The sequence below is a fragment of the Dipodomys ordii genome, unplaced genomic scaffold (assembly GCF_000151885.1).
Source record: "Dipodomys ordii isolate 6190 unplaced genomic scaffold, Dord_2.0 Scaffold8, whole genome shotgun sequence".
Taxonomy (NCBI): domain Eukaryota; kingdom Metazoa; phylum Chordata; class Mammalia; order Rodentia; family Heteromyidae; genus Dipodomys; species Dipodomys ordii.
In genome coordinates, this window is record NW_012267224.1 from 26,792,206 (window position 1) to 26,807,164 (window position 14,959).

Genomic DNA, 14,959 nt, shown 5'->3' on the forward strand with positions numbered 1-14,959 from the left:
TAGTTGAAAGCTCAGCCCCTCAGGATCTGTACAGTTCTGCCTCACCCAGGCAATAGGTCTCCTGTCCTCATCACTGCTGTCATCCATTAGTCAACCTTCTGCCTTTCCATTGCACTGTAACATTTTCATTCAATACTATCTTATTGATCTTTATTCTTAACTACTTACAATAAGTTCTCAAATTTGCCTATGGACCCAGACTTCCACTCCTTTCCTGGGACCTGAGTGATTCTCTGACATCTCACTATGCATTGTCATTTTTCAATGAAAAACTTTTAAGTCTCCCAGTCTCTGATGCAGTTCAGGTACTTATACCCAAATGCACAGGGCCTGGTTTTGTGTGACTTGGTTGTACCTCTCCATGCCTCCACAAGGAACCCTGGATTCCTGCCAGGCTCATTGTTGCTAAAAGGACCTCATGTGACAACCTCAGTGCCAGACCTTTCTTCTTGCCACCTGCTTCTCCTCCATCCCTTTGCTTCTGAAATGATCAGGGGCTAGCCCACTTCTCACCTTTTCTTGTTAAAGTGTAAACTTATAGCTTTAGTTCACTTATTCTGCACTTGAGAAGTTGACTCTGAAGCGAGAACAAAGACTATGGCTCACGCAGGCATGTCTTTCCCTCCAGCACAATGCTTTTGTGGACCATAATTAATGGACAGATAATTGAATATGTAAATTTTCTAAGGTTCAGATTTCAAATTGAGTCTTAACAGTCACATCTTGATAAACTAGATACGTTGGTTTCCTACTAAAGGAAATCTTATGCAAGCATTAGATTCATTAAGTTGAAATCTAACATGTCATTCCAACACTTAGGAGACTTAGGCGGGAGGATTGAAAGTTTAAGGCAAGCAGGGGTTACATAGCCGCTATGCCCTATCTCACAAAACCAAACCAGAGGCAGAGAAAGAGAGAGGTAGAGAGACACACACACACACACACACACACAGAGAGAGAGAGAGAGAGAGAGAGAGAGAGAGAGACAGGAAGAGACAGAGAGAGCCAGAAACAAAGTGGTGTGGGGTTGAACCTAACATAGAATATCAAATAGACAGAATATCTCATGGACTGATCTTAAAGGTTTATCATTTTCTGTTTTATTGTTTAGAGTCTGTGAATAGTTCTCTTTTTTAACAAAAAGTTAATTAATTAATTAATGGTACTAGAGTTTGAACTTAAGGCCTGTGTTTTCTAGGCATTATACTCTTATCAGTTTGAGCCATATCCCCGGACCCTTTTGCTTTATGCATTTTCAAATAGCCAGGCCTGCTTCTATTCTACCAAAGAGCCTCCTACTTAAATTTATAACATAGCTGAGTGACAGGTGATCTTTCACCCTCACATGCAATTTCATGAACTTCTCCCTGATGCTGGCCTTGAATCATTATATCCCAATCTCCTCCTTCTGGGTGGCTAGGATTACAATTATGAGCCACCATGCCTGGTTGTGTGGCTAGGATTACAATTATGAGCCACCATGCCTGGTTGTGAATAGTTCTCCTTTGATGAGCATTGCCATGTAAAGAAAATTATATGGAAATGAATGAATTCTGAAGCTTGAAGCAGTAGCAAGATGTGCTGGCCATGTGTGTTCTGCCAGTCCAAGACCTGAGGATGGCTGTTGTTTTTTGTTTCCATGGTTTGAGATTTTGCTTCTGTTATTCCTAAGCCAAGTATCAGCCTATTACTGACATGACGATGGCCTACAATCAGAGTGGAAACTTGAACCAGTTGTGTATTTAACCCAAAGAAGTCAGGGCATATGGCTAGGCCTGTCTTCAACACCAAATGTGACCCTTAGGACTAATTGAAGATTGCAGAAAATAACTTTCTAAGTGAACTTAAGAAATTTGAAACAGAACTCTCTTTCTAGCTCTAAATAGCTGAAGAACATTGTCCTGTTTATATTGCAGAGCACACAGAAGATGGAATTCAATACAGATGAAATGCTTTCTTTCTCCATGGAAGATCAGACTCAACATGTTCCTTGTTTTTCTTGGCAGGCTTTTCTCAACCGTCTGCGAGTCCAGGAGAACCGTCTTCCCCATCCATCGAGCCAGCACAGTCAGAGTTAATAGTCAGCGCGGGTGACACCATTAGGCTGATATGCTCCGATCCCGCCTTTGTCAAATGGACTTTTGAATCCCTGGATCAGACAAGTGAAAATAAGCACAATGAATGGATCAGAGAAAAAGCGGAGGTCACCAACACAGGCAAATACACATGTGTCAACAAAGATGGCTTGAAGAGTTCCATTTATGTGTTTGTTAGAGGTAAATGCTCAGCTTCATGTGACGCTATGACTTGGAGGGCTCAATACCCTATTCCTAATTATAGATAGCCTATAGGTAAATTTTGTTGGCTAGCTCTAGAAAGCTTTCAGTCATGTTTCTCCTCTGCTTTTCTCCATCTTTTATGGTGGCTTTGAATGTGACCCCAGCTGGTGGTATACAAGGCTGTGGTACTTTTCCTAATGAGATTATAGTATGTGTAGCTCATTTGTCTGGGTGCATGGAGTAAACCCTGACAATTAATTATGTCCTCTGGGAAAGCTGCGTTATTGAGATACTAGATATTCCCACTTACTAAAAACATGTTAGAGAATCAGAGGCCTCTCAAGGCCTAAAAGATCAGGACTTCAAAAGATTTGGCCCTCTCCTATGGAATAAGGTCCAGGAAAGCAACTCAGTCAGTTCAGCATCCTTTGTCTTACACAAGTTCTAAATAGAGTTGATTCTTCTTTTTTTTTTAAAAAAATATGATTTCTTAGAAACAAAAGGAAAAAAATGTGACAGAGATACAGGTTTCATTTCCTATGATAAATCTAGCAATTTACCTGTGCTTTTACAATTTTGTTCAGATGAGGTTAGCTAGGTTAGGGCATATATCCTGTGGTTGATGTAAAAACTGCTACCCATGTTACGGGAGATGCAGAGTCATGATTCTAGTTCTTCACTGTCTTTAAGAAATGGCCTGAAAGCCTGGTGTGGTGGTGCATGCCTGTAATCTAAGCTACTTAGGAGACTGGGAATTGACAATAGCAGTTCAAAGCCAGCCCAGGCAGGAAAGTCTGTGGCTCAAGTGGTAGAGCACTGGCCTTGAGCAAAAGGAGCTCAGGAACAGCACCCTGGCCCAGAATTCAAGTCACAGGACCAGCAACAAAATAAATAAATAAATGCCTGAGACGTAAGAACTCTGTATCCATAGTCTTGTGGATGAACAGTGTGGCATCATACAGAGAGGAGATCAGCTGTCTCCAGAGATTTGAGTTTCTCATCTTAGTACTTAGATCTAAAATGATTTGCTCTGTCTTCCTTAGCAATGGATAGAGGGACAGGATTATGCAAATGCTAGTATGCTTTATCAGGAGTTATTAAGAGGACTCAGAAGATTGCTATGAATTGACTGTGCCTCTGCTTAGTTTATCAGCTGTCCTTTTCTATGTGGGCAGCTAAGCTCCAGCTTAGCTTCCGGGTATAGTTCATAATTGTTGGTGACAATTGAGAAGGTGGTCCATAATTTTCGGATGGTAATGACTGACTTATTATTCTTAATAGGATAGACACACACAAAAACAAGAAAACCACTGGATTAACCAAATCACTCAGAGAGCTCACAAGCTTTGTTTTATGGGAAAGTCATCTATAAGCTTGAACTATCCGTAATTGTAACTTACTTAAGTAATCTATGCCACAGTGATAAAAGAAGCCACGCGTAGTTGATGAAAGAAGACAAGCATAGTTGGAAGGGTAAAAGTTTAGACAGAAAAACAGCCAACAGTGACCTCCAATTGATACTTTGACATTTTTTCAAAGTTAATATATTTCAGTAAAGTTAAAATAATTTTTGGTGCTATTGCCAGGACTTGAACTCAAGGCCTTACACTCTTGTTTGCTTTTCACTTGCTTAGCTGGTACTCTACCACTTGAGCCATGCCTCAAGTCTAGCATTTTTGCTGCTTAAGTAGAGACAGAATTGACTTTTCCACACAGGCTGGTTTCAAACCTTGCTCCTCATATCTCAGCCTCCTGAGTAGGTAGGAATACAGGCACAAGTCACCAGTGCCTAGCTTAAATTCATTTTAATGAGAAAACTAATTTTCAGACAGAAAGGACAATTTAAAAACAGAACTTTAGTGTAATCCATTGGCCTATCCCCTCTTCTGTGTTTACAGCTGGGGGTAACAGGCTATTGTTTGGCTTTGCATCTATGAGGTAGGTCCTCAGCCATTCCTTGTTAGTGACCAGTGTCCTGGCCTAACACTTTGTAGTATGCCTTCCACTCAAAAGTGTCCTGGCTTGGGCAGTAAAGTATCTGCCATGGTATTTCTGAAATTCACTATCTGTTCTCATGTGTTGAAGTTATTTGCCTTCCAGAATTATCAGTTCCTTTCAATGTATTGAGGGTTTTCTAGAATCCCATTAGAAACTGAACAATCGGAGGCCTTTCAGATCTGGACAGAGTCCTACATAGAGGAGTCAGAGGAAAAGACATTTTTCTCTGCCCTCACCATGAGTCATCAGAATGGCTTATTTTTAACTGATGTGTTTAGGACATTTATATTTGTTGTAGAAAAAGAATAACCATTGTAATAAAGTATTACCAGAGTTGTAAGAGCTCAAAGTTTAATATCAGTCAGATCTAGGTTTGGGTTTCTGCACAGCAATTTCCAGGCAACATATGTGACAACATAAGGAAAGACCTGTTTCTTCATCCAGATCAAAATAGTATTTTGAATGGTACAGGTTGCAATATCCCCTGATCCAGAAATCCAATGCCCAAAATGCCTTAAAACTTTCTGAGCATTGACATGTTGCTGGAAAAGTTCTAGATCTGGAATTTTGAATTTTAGAGCTTCACCAATAAAATCTCTCCAGATATTCCAAACTTTCAAAACTGTAATAATATCTGAAGCACTTCAGATCTCAAGCATTTCAGATAGATCTCTGATCATGCAGAGACACTCTGAAGAGTTAGATAAAATGTGTGATGGTCAAAGGTTAGTGCTTGACACTTGGAAATTATTTAATAAATGTTCACTTTTAATTGTTTCTACTATATGGATAGAGTTTGCTTTTGTTCACACAGGAAATAAGTTGCTTGGGCCACTAGGGATTGCAGTCATGAAAAGCAACATTTTAGGTCTTTGAAAAATGTTTTCACTTAAAAAATATTATTGTTTGATATGCTTATAGATCCGGACAAGCTCTTCCTTGTTAACCTTCTCTTGTATGGTAAAGAAGATAATGATACACTGGTTCGCTGTCCTCTAACCGACCCAGAAGTGGACAATTACTCCCTCAGGGAGTGTGAGGGGAAACCTCTCCCCAAAGACCTGATGTTTGTCCCTGATCCCAAGGCTGGCATCACCATCAAAAACGTCAAGCGAGCCTACCACCGTCTCTGTTTCCGTTGTGCTGCAGAGCGAGATGGGAAATTGGTTTTGTCGGATAGACTTGTCCTGAAAGTAAGAGCAGGTATGGGCCCTTTCCTTTCCTCTTTTGATGATAGGAAAACCATGTCAACCATTTCTTTTCTTTCTGACCTACCTTACTATTGGCGATCACATGCTTTTCATTAATTCACAGCTCCTAAAAACTTACTCCTTTTGAATTCATCCTTTCATAGTCCCAGCTTCAATGAATAGGTCCATGACCATTGCTGGCTAAGGTAGGTATGCCTGCCTGAGATTGGCATTTAGAACATACTGGGATGGTCATTAAATCTGCTGACTTAGGATATCCCAAAGTGTACCCACCTAATGGAAAGGTTTAATTATACTGTTTGGAAAGATTAGTGTAGCCCAAGTAATTCATTCTGTGATTCATCATTAACACCTGCATTGACTTTCTTTTTAGTTAATCCATTTTCATACATTTTCAAACTCTGAGATCTGAGAAGGAAATTATAACCATGGTCTGTTATTATTATGATATTTCAGTAACCAGAAGATAAAAATCTGGATTTTATATCTGAGATTATTTAATCGACAGCAGTTGGTATTCAGTTTTTGAGTACAGTTTTTTTTATTAAGACTTTTGAAAAGGTATGCTCATTGAAATTAAGGAACATTTTAGTTAACTTAAAAACTGAGATTTTCAGAGACAAGCAAGATGTTATTTGTACAGTGCCTGGGAAAGATGCCTGTTTGGTTAGAAGGATGTAATTACTTTTAAGTCACATTCCATGAAATCACCCAAGGTTGTCTGAGGTAAAAACTAAACCTGCTTCACTATGCTGGGTTCTTTCCTGTCTTGAAAAAGCAATTTCCCAGAATCATTGCAATCTCTTAGTAGCCATTCCTAGCTTTCCCCCTCAGTATTAATGAATTTACTTGAAGGATACATGGTTTAATTGCTAAGGTCCTTTGTAGTGTCAATCTTGGGGCTTGAACTCAGGATCTCCAGCTCTTGTTTCACTTTTCCACTCAAGACAGGCAGTCTACCACTTGAGCCACACCTCCAGTTCTGGCCTCTTGCTGGTTAATTGGATATAAAAGAGTCTCTATCATTTGTCTGCCCAAGCTTTTTGGCTTCAAACTGGATCTTCAGATCTCATTGTCATGAGTAGCTAGAATTACAGATATGAGCCATTGGCACCCAGCTGCCTGTATTCAGATATACTTTTTATTTTATTTAGAAGATAATGAAGTAAGCTGTGCACATTTGAGCAAAGATTTAAAAAGGCAAGCTAAAATTTCAATCTGTAATAGAAGAAATTGTTTAAATGCATTTCTTTTTATTCTAGCCATCAAAGCTATACCAATTGTGTCTATATCCAAACCAAGCTATCTTCTTAGGGAAGGAGAAGTCTTTACAGTGATATGCACAATAAAAGATGTGTCTTCTTCTGTGGGTTCCATGTGGATAAAGGAGAACAGTCAAGTAAGTGAATTGTTTCCTTTATTTGTCTCAATATTTTGTTCTCTGTGTAAATATTTTTAATGTTTTCCCTTAAAAGTATGTCCTAGGGTGACTCCAGTAGTATGTTTATCTTTTGGGATTATCTGAAAATATGTTCATATGTATATTGCCTCTATGTATTTCCACATACACATTTTTATTATTGCTATTTTAGGGGTACCAGGACTTGAACTCAAAGCTTCAGGTTTACTTAGCTTGATTGTTTATCTGGTGCTTTACCACTTGAGCCATACCATCAGCCTAGATTTTTAAAATTGGAGATAGAATTTCATGGACCTTTCAGGCTGGCTTTCAAACTTTTATCTGTCATGTTTAAGCCTACTGATGAGCTAGAATTACAGGTGTGAGCCCCCAATGCCTCACCACATTTCTTATTATTGAGAACTATCTTCTTGAAATTTATTCTGAAAAAGTTTTATGTAATTCTGGCCTCATGTTATTATTTAATACTGTTTCTTTGAATGACTTCAATAGATTTTTTAAATGGTTAACTGTACAAATATCAGTAAAATTATTTTTCTGCTCAGGCTAAGTAACTTAAGATGGTAAAAAGTTTCCCAAGTTTTTTCCCTCCGTATTTACAAAGAATAAATGGGTCAGATATGAATCAAGAAGCTTTTCTGTCCCCAACAGCATAGCCTAATCATTTGAGTGATGAGTGTTCTATGGATCTGATTTTCTCTTTTGAAGCGGGTTACCTGAGATTAGATTGCTAATGGTTCATTATTTGTTTCAGTTGCTATTAATAACATGGTTATCTTCAATCCAAAATATTTGAACATGTTTAGGCTCTCATTCATTTAATAAATGGATATTGAATCACTAGTATTTGTCAGATAGTGTGTTCAACATATGTTAAAACTCAATACATCTTAGCGAGGCTTTTTTTTTTTTTAAAGTAATCTCCGCTATCTAGTTAATTAGCTACCAGAGGCTTCTCTTCATTACCATGTATGTATACATTACCTTGGAAAAAAGAAATACTCTTTATACCTCCTTTTTATATCTCTTCCTCCTCTACATGCCTTATATTTAGTATTGGCAATTTCATGCCCGGTTAAAAAATGATTTGTTAAAAAAATAACCATGATGATTAGTGTAACTCAGGGACATGGTGATATATTTGTGTGGACCCATGATGGATACTCTCTTGCTCAATGAAGGCTGCTCTGGGGAATGGATTGTATGAGAGACTTCTTCCATACTGATGGCTCAGAGAAATAATTTTTAGTTTCTATGTCATTTAAGGTAATAAAAAAGAATAGCTTATGTATGGCTTTTTGGCTAACCTTACTGAACACAGTCTCATATTAATTGGCTTTCTCTAATCCTTGGTTTCAGATGATTTAGCCCATGTGTGTTTTGAGCCTCTGTATAAAAATTAGCCTTTTTGAGATGAGAAATTAAATTGCCTCAGGTGATTTGTTCTGAACCATTTTTCCCAGGAGCCCTGCATGCTATTCCCAATTAATCCTCTGGTGCTGTTAGATAAGGCTTTAGTGTTGGGAGCTCTTTGGGGGAAAGCCCAGTGTTTACATCCAAGGGTTAAAGCAAACCAAGTCACGTGCAAACATGTAATGTGTGACTTGCAGATGGCACTCGTGGCTCTTTGCCAGAGTTCACCCATGAACATTGTATTGATATTCTTTGGCTTAATTTGGAATACTGTTAGTACTCTGAAATTATTTTAAAGTAATAATGTTTGATCCTGACCATTTAGGATAAATTTACCTCAATGAAATTTAGGATAAATAAGTTTTTAGAGTTGTTAAAATTTATTGAAGCATAAGGTAGTTTATCCATCATGTGTTAATCTTGGTTAACTTTGCTAATGCTTCTGAGCACTGGTATTTGTATTTATTCCTATTTCCAATCTTGACAGTATCCTACACCATGACCTTCAGGATTTAGATTTTAATATCACCTCACTTAGGACCAAGCTGTCCATCCAGCATAGTGTTCCTGCACAGTGCCCTATTTGTAGACTCCAGGCTTTGACAAGTGAAAGAGAGATACTTTAAGTCCAGAACTTAGTATCTATCTAATCTACCCATTGTCCTTCTGCTTTTGGAGAGTCTGATGGACAATGACCACTGTCACTTTACTTTGAAGCTGTCACTTGACTTGGTCATTGCATGTTCTTCTTGTTCATTGATGTTCTACAGTGGAATGGCAGATTTCAACCAGTCCTTTGAAGAGATTCACAGAAGGAGTGGTTTCAGGTCTACCCAGTGTTCTATGCTGGCAAGATCTTACAGGCACATTTGTTCCCTCACACGTTCTATAAGTGAAAGCTAATGCTGGTGGTACTTTTGACTCGCTCCCAAACCCAGCAAGTTAAGAGGACAGCCAGTTTCTCTTCTTTTTCTTCACCTTCAACAGTCAACTTTTATGTTGCTTTTTTGTTTCTGATACTAGGATTTGAACTCAAGGCCTTGCTCTAGCAAGTTCCTTACCATTTGAGCCACATCCCTAGCCCTTGTGTGCTCATTTTGATGTTAAAAAAGTTTCAAAAGTTGGGATAGGGTGTGGCTGGCTCAATGCTACAATACTTGGCTACTATGTGAATAGCCTTGGGCTTCATCTCCAATACTGAATAAGAAATTCCTAAGTATGATAGTACTGGGGGGTGGGGGAGAACTAACTTTAATCCTTTGTTTATCATTAGCAGTACTTTATAATATGCATGAGTCTCATGATTTTAAATTTTTTCTACTAGATACATTATAATAAAATAAAAAATTAACCCAGAAAAAGTAATTTTAATAATAATGTCACCTTTGGTCCATTATCCAAATGCCATTGTTAATGAGATATTTTGCATTTTTTCATGTTGAGTCATTAAAATCTGGGACATATCTTTTATACATTCATAGCATAAATCAATTTGACTCCATGTCAAGTGCTCCATGATCACAAGTGGCTTGCTTCTCCTTATAAATCCTACATAGCCCAGAGCTTTTCATATTTTGTCCATATATTTGTCCATATTTCTATATTTTTTTCATATTTGTGTCCCCCTTCCTCTCAGTTATGGTGGCAGTTGTAAGGTAATTTTTTAAAAATTCTGTTTCTTTTTTCTCCCTATACTGGGGCTTGAACACAGGGCTTGGGCACTGTCCCTAAGCTTACTCTTGTTCAAGGTTAATGTTCTGTCACTTGAACCACAGTTCCACATTTTTGGTGTTAATTGGATATGAGGTTAACAGACTTTCTTGCCTAGGTTGGCTTCAATTCTCAGATCTCAGCCTCATGAGCAGGTAGGATTATAGGTGTGAACTACTAGGGCCCCCACTCAATTTCTTCTTTTTTAGGTAACACAAATGCTTATCTTCCACACAGTCATAACTTTTATTGCTATTTCCTATGTGCTTTCAGATCACTTTGAGTTACCACTATAGTCAACATGTGAAGCTCTTCTCTTAATTTCCTAGATTTTTTTTTTTTTTTTTTTTTGTCGGTTGTGGAGCCTGAACTCTGGACCTGGGCGCTGTCCCTCAGCTCTTCAGCTCAAGGCTAGCACTCTACCACATTGAGCCACAGCACCACTTCCGCCTTTTTTTTCTGCTTATGTGGTGCTGATGAATCCAACCCAGGGCCTCGTGCATGCAAGGCAAGCCCTCTACCACTGAGCCACCTTCCCAGCTTCTCCTAGATAAAATTTGCTAGAGTAGATCAGAGGCTATGAGCATCCTTCAAAGCTGCTTTCTACAAGGATGGCTCTAACAGATATCACTGGCTGATGGGTTAACTATGTTATAGCCACCTGGCCAAGGAATCACCCTTGATATTGATCTTTGTCAGCAACAACTGTTTTCCTTCCCTCCCTCCCTTCTTTCCTCCCTCTCTCACTTCCTTCCCTCCCTCCTTCCTTCCCTTCCTTTCTTCCTTTCTCCCTTCTTTCCTTCCTTTCTCCCTCCCTCTCTCCCTCTCTCCCTCCCTCCTTTTCTCCATCTCTCCCTCCCTCCCTCCTTCCCTCTCTCTCTTTCTTTCTTCCTTTCTCTTTCTCTCCCCTTTTCTTTCTTCCTTTCACTCTTTCTCTTTCTTTCTCTTTCTCTCTCCCTTTCTCCCTCCCTCCCTCCCTCCCTCCCTCTCTCTCTCTCTCTCTCTCTCTCTCTCTCTCTCTCTCTCTCTTTGGTCTAGATTGATACATCTATATAGATATAGGAGGTATGTATGAGGGTTTTTTTTTTGCATTGTGATAAGAATGTACACACATTACATGAAATTTGGAAGATACAGTAAGCGGTGTCCCGCTCTGCTTATCTTTTCAATAGTGTTGCTCTTATTTAGATTAGGGTTTTCTTATGGTATTTTAAGTGTAAGCAGCCTCTTCATGTCTTGTCTGTAGACACTACATTTGGGATGACATTACAAAAGTAAATCTACAACACATGATTAAATCCTTTGGGGCTTGGTCTTTTATGTCTCTTAACTCCCAACTCTTTTCTTCGGTAGATGTCAGAATATCACTAGATAAGAAACTGTAGGATGAACTTCCAGGTTGTTTGTAGACATTCTGATTCTGTTGTTGTCCCTGCAGAGACTAAATGGTAATAAAATAGAATCTTATTGTGAGAAGCAATGTATTTTCTTTCAATCACTGAGCAACAGAAGAGAAAAAGAATGTTAATGAACTAAGCAAGCAGACTCATATTACAAATCATCAGTATTCTATAATATTTTTTAAGAAGTAACTTTTGAAGATAGGATACATATAGCACAGAATTTGGAATTCATTTTCATGTTTTCCCTACTCATTAATAATGACTATCTTTCAATGTAACCCTGGAATATGAAGGCTTCTAGTGACAGGCTTGTCACCATGTTTTATTATTCCTACTTCAGTAGGGTCTAATGAATGCTAATATGGAGAAGTTAATTGCTGCTATTTTTAATTTAGGAAAGATCCCTGAATATAAATTATATGGTAATCTCTCTATGTGTATGTGTATTTTTCTCCTCTTCTGAAACCAACAGACTAAAGCACAGGTAAAACGCAATAGCTGGCATCAGGGTGACTTCGATTATAAACGCCAAGAAGCATTGACTATCAGCTCAACAAGAGTTAATGATTCTGGAGTGTTCATGTGTTACGCCAATAATTCTTTTGGATCAGCAAATGTCACAACAACCTTGAAAGTAGTAGGTAAATATCTCTGGGAATGTATAAATTACTGGAAATGGTGAAAAAAGAAATTACTAATTTTCCTTTTTATGTAAATGAAATTCTATGAACAGATTCTTGGAATTTTATTAGCACCAAAGGAATGAATATTATTATACTTTGTACCCTCTTGCACCTAGAACACAAAAGCAAATTCTACCGGTTTTAACAGAAAAACATGAAAAGTTGTTATTAACATTCCAGCCTGTCTCTGAGCTACCTACTGCCTCCTTCCACCAAATAAAGTAGAAATTTAGTTTTTCTAAAATTCTAGTACTTGCTGATTGACTTATGTTTGGAAATGATCACTGGCTTTGCTTATCAGGCAGCTCAGTGCTTAGAGTCTACAGTCTTTCTCTGAATCTTTTGTTTGGGCTCCTCTACTTTTTGCCTCATTATTTTGCCACTTATGGGCCCTAGTTCATTTGTAGTATGGGCTGAATTGAGATTTTCCTGTTCTGTAACTCCCTTCTTTTTTTTAATTGTGAAAATACTGTACAGAGAGGTTACAATTACATGGGCAAAATAAGGAGTACATTTCTTAACAAGCATTGTAGCCTCCTCCTTTGTTTCCCCTTCTCATTCCTTCCCATCCTCCCCCCGCCCCCACCAAAGTTCGTTTTTCGACATAACGACTTGTACATCTAATTGTTGCAATGGGTCTACCTGTATCCCCATTTTAACAATTTGTTTTTCCCTTCCCCTCCACAAATTATACCAACATCAAATACAGTGAAAGCAGGGGTTATACCGTGGGGGACGGATATACAAAGCAACAAAGAAATCATCTTTATAAGTATGTTAGAAACAATCACATGAAAGAAAAAAACATTTGAATACATATCTTAGGGTTCGTTTCCCTAACATCAACTTATCTGACCTTTTCTGCTTGACTCAGACATATACTAGTTGTTGCCTGAGCCTCATCTGCAGCCTAAAAAATGTGCCATCCGGAAGGAGGGCAATGAACTTTGATTCTACTACCCAACAGTCGCAGAACACGGTCATATGCCTGAGTCTATCATATCTGGTCTGGTCTGCCAGTTGATTGAGTACTCCCTGCCTCTATCCTCAAAAAAATCTCACAGAGATATTTCCTAAATATATACGTAAAGAGAGCAAATGATGTGAGTTACTTGATGGTTTTGATTTGCTGAAAACAAGAATAGCTATTTTTAAAGTATTCCATTCATACCTTTTTATCTTTTAAGTATAAATATAACTTCATCAGTTTTCTAAAAGTTTTTTTTAAGTTTTAGAAAACTTTTCCCAACTTTATTCAGATCTAATTACTAAATAGAATTTATATAAGTATAAAATATTACAATATGCACACACATATGAGCAACTGTTCTCTTGGAGCTTGGCTCTGATTAAGTATTTGTAGCATGAAATTTGTCATCATGAGCAATAATGAAATGATACAATGTTTGTTTTCATCTCTCTTCTTCCCCCTCCCCAAATTTTAATAATTAGTGAAACAGTACTGTGTGATTTATTCTACAATAATCTTCTAAAATTTTGGTGTCTCTGCCTGTGTTCTAAGGGAAAATATCTCACCAGACTGAAAAAGAGTCCTCCCTAGTAATTACAGAGTCAGCACACAGAAAGTGGTGTTCTACTTTGTCCCCAAACGTGATTGTGAACCATTTATTAATTTGAATAGAAGGCCATGCTTTTAAAATATTAAACTCCATAAGCACTAATTTGCTAAGTTGATTAGGGAGCATGTTGATATATCAGCTTCAGCTCCAGAAAGCAATTAGAAAGGATGTTTTGAGCATATTGTTGTATGTAATCGGATTTTAAAAATCCATTCATCAATTTCCAAGAATTATAAATGTGTGACTGGAAAGCATTGTGGTTGTGAAATCTGAATCTGGCCTGTATTATTCCAGGAGTTGCTAGTGGTGGGGCAGGGGTAAGAAGAGACAGAATAGTAATTTTTTAGAAACTTGAAGTAGGATCTGGATACAAATATGGAGTAGTGTAGAGAATACAACTTTGAGACCATCCTGACTTATTTGTATGTGTGTGTGTTGCATTATTTGATAATTTTCTGTTTTGTCATTTAAGCATGTTGTAGCTAGTATAAATAGTTCTTTTTGTATATGTAACTACCCAAATTTTAAGGGGAATTCTCAAACCACAACTATAGGATTAGATTTAAAAATATGTAATTGAGTCCTGCCAGCGTGTAGTGTATAATTCAATGTTATTTTATCACATTTGCATGCTGCTTAGAGATTATTTTAAATTAGTTTTGCTATTTTAATAAGTGAAAAGTGGTATTAGATTTTAATTACAAGTTTGATCAAACATTTCTCTCTTTTTTATATTTAATGTCCTCCTCTTTTCTGTTAATTGTGCTATACAGAAATTTTTTAATGTTTATGCATTGAAATTGTTAAGGTATTTTTGTTCTGTTGCTTCCTAAATGCTTCAAAACCCTCAGTCCCTTCCCAGCCTCTCTTCCTGGCTTTCTCTCCTCATCTCTTCTATCCATCTTATTTTCCCCTCTCCTTCCTTTTCTCTAAGGTCTCACTTTGCAGCCCTGGTTGGTCTTGAACTCATTATACTTCTGCCACAGCCTCTTAATTTTGGGATAGCAAACATGTACTCCCATACCTGTCCCTTTTCACTCTTTAGAATTCTGATAGTAAGGGGCTGGGAAGGTGGCTCAGTGGTAGAGCGCTTGCCTTGCATGCATGCGGCCCTGGGTTCGATTCCTCAGCACCACTTAAGCAGAAAATAAAAAAGCCGGAAGTGGCTCTGTGGCTCAAGTGGTAGAGCACTAGCCTTGAGCTGAAGAGCTGAGGGACAGCGCCCAGGCACAGAGTTTAGGCCCCACGACCGGAACCAAAAA

At 38.1% G+C, this 14,959-nt stretch overlaps 1 protein-coding gene across 2 annotated transcripts in view; it reads left to right on the forward strand.

The window, feature by feature from the left end:
* Window positions 1–14,959, forward strand: part of Kit (v-kit Hardy-Zuckerman 4 feline sarcoma viral oncogene homolog) — an 86,603-nt gene that overhangs the window by 35,475 nt on the left and 36,169 nt on the right. For both annotated transcript variants that reach the window (XM_013009141.1, XM_013009140.1), the window contains exons 2-5: window positions 2,007–2,276; window positions 5,199–5,480; window positions 6,751–6,887; window positions 11,907–12,075. In XM_013009141.1, coding sequence (XP_012864595.1) covers window positions 2,007–2,276; window positions 5,199–5,480; window positions 6,751–6,887; window positions 11,907–12,075 — 858 coding nt within the window. The remainder of the gene's footprint in view (window positions 1–2,006; window positions 2,277–5,198; window positions 5,481–6,750; window positions 6,888–11,906; window positions 12,076–14,959) is intronic.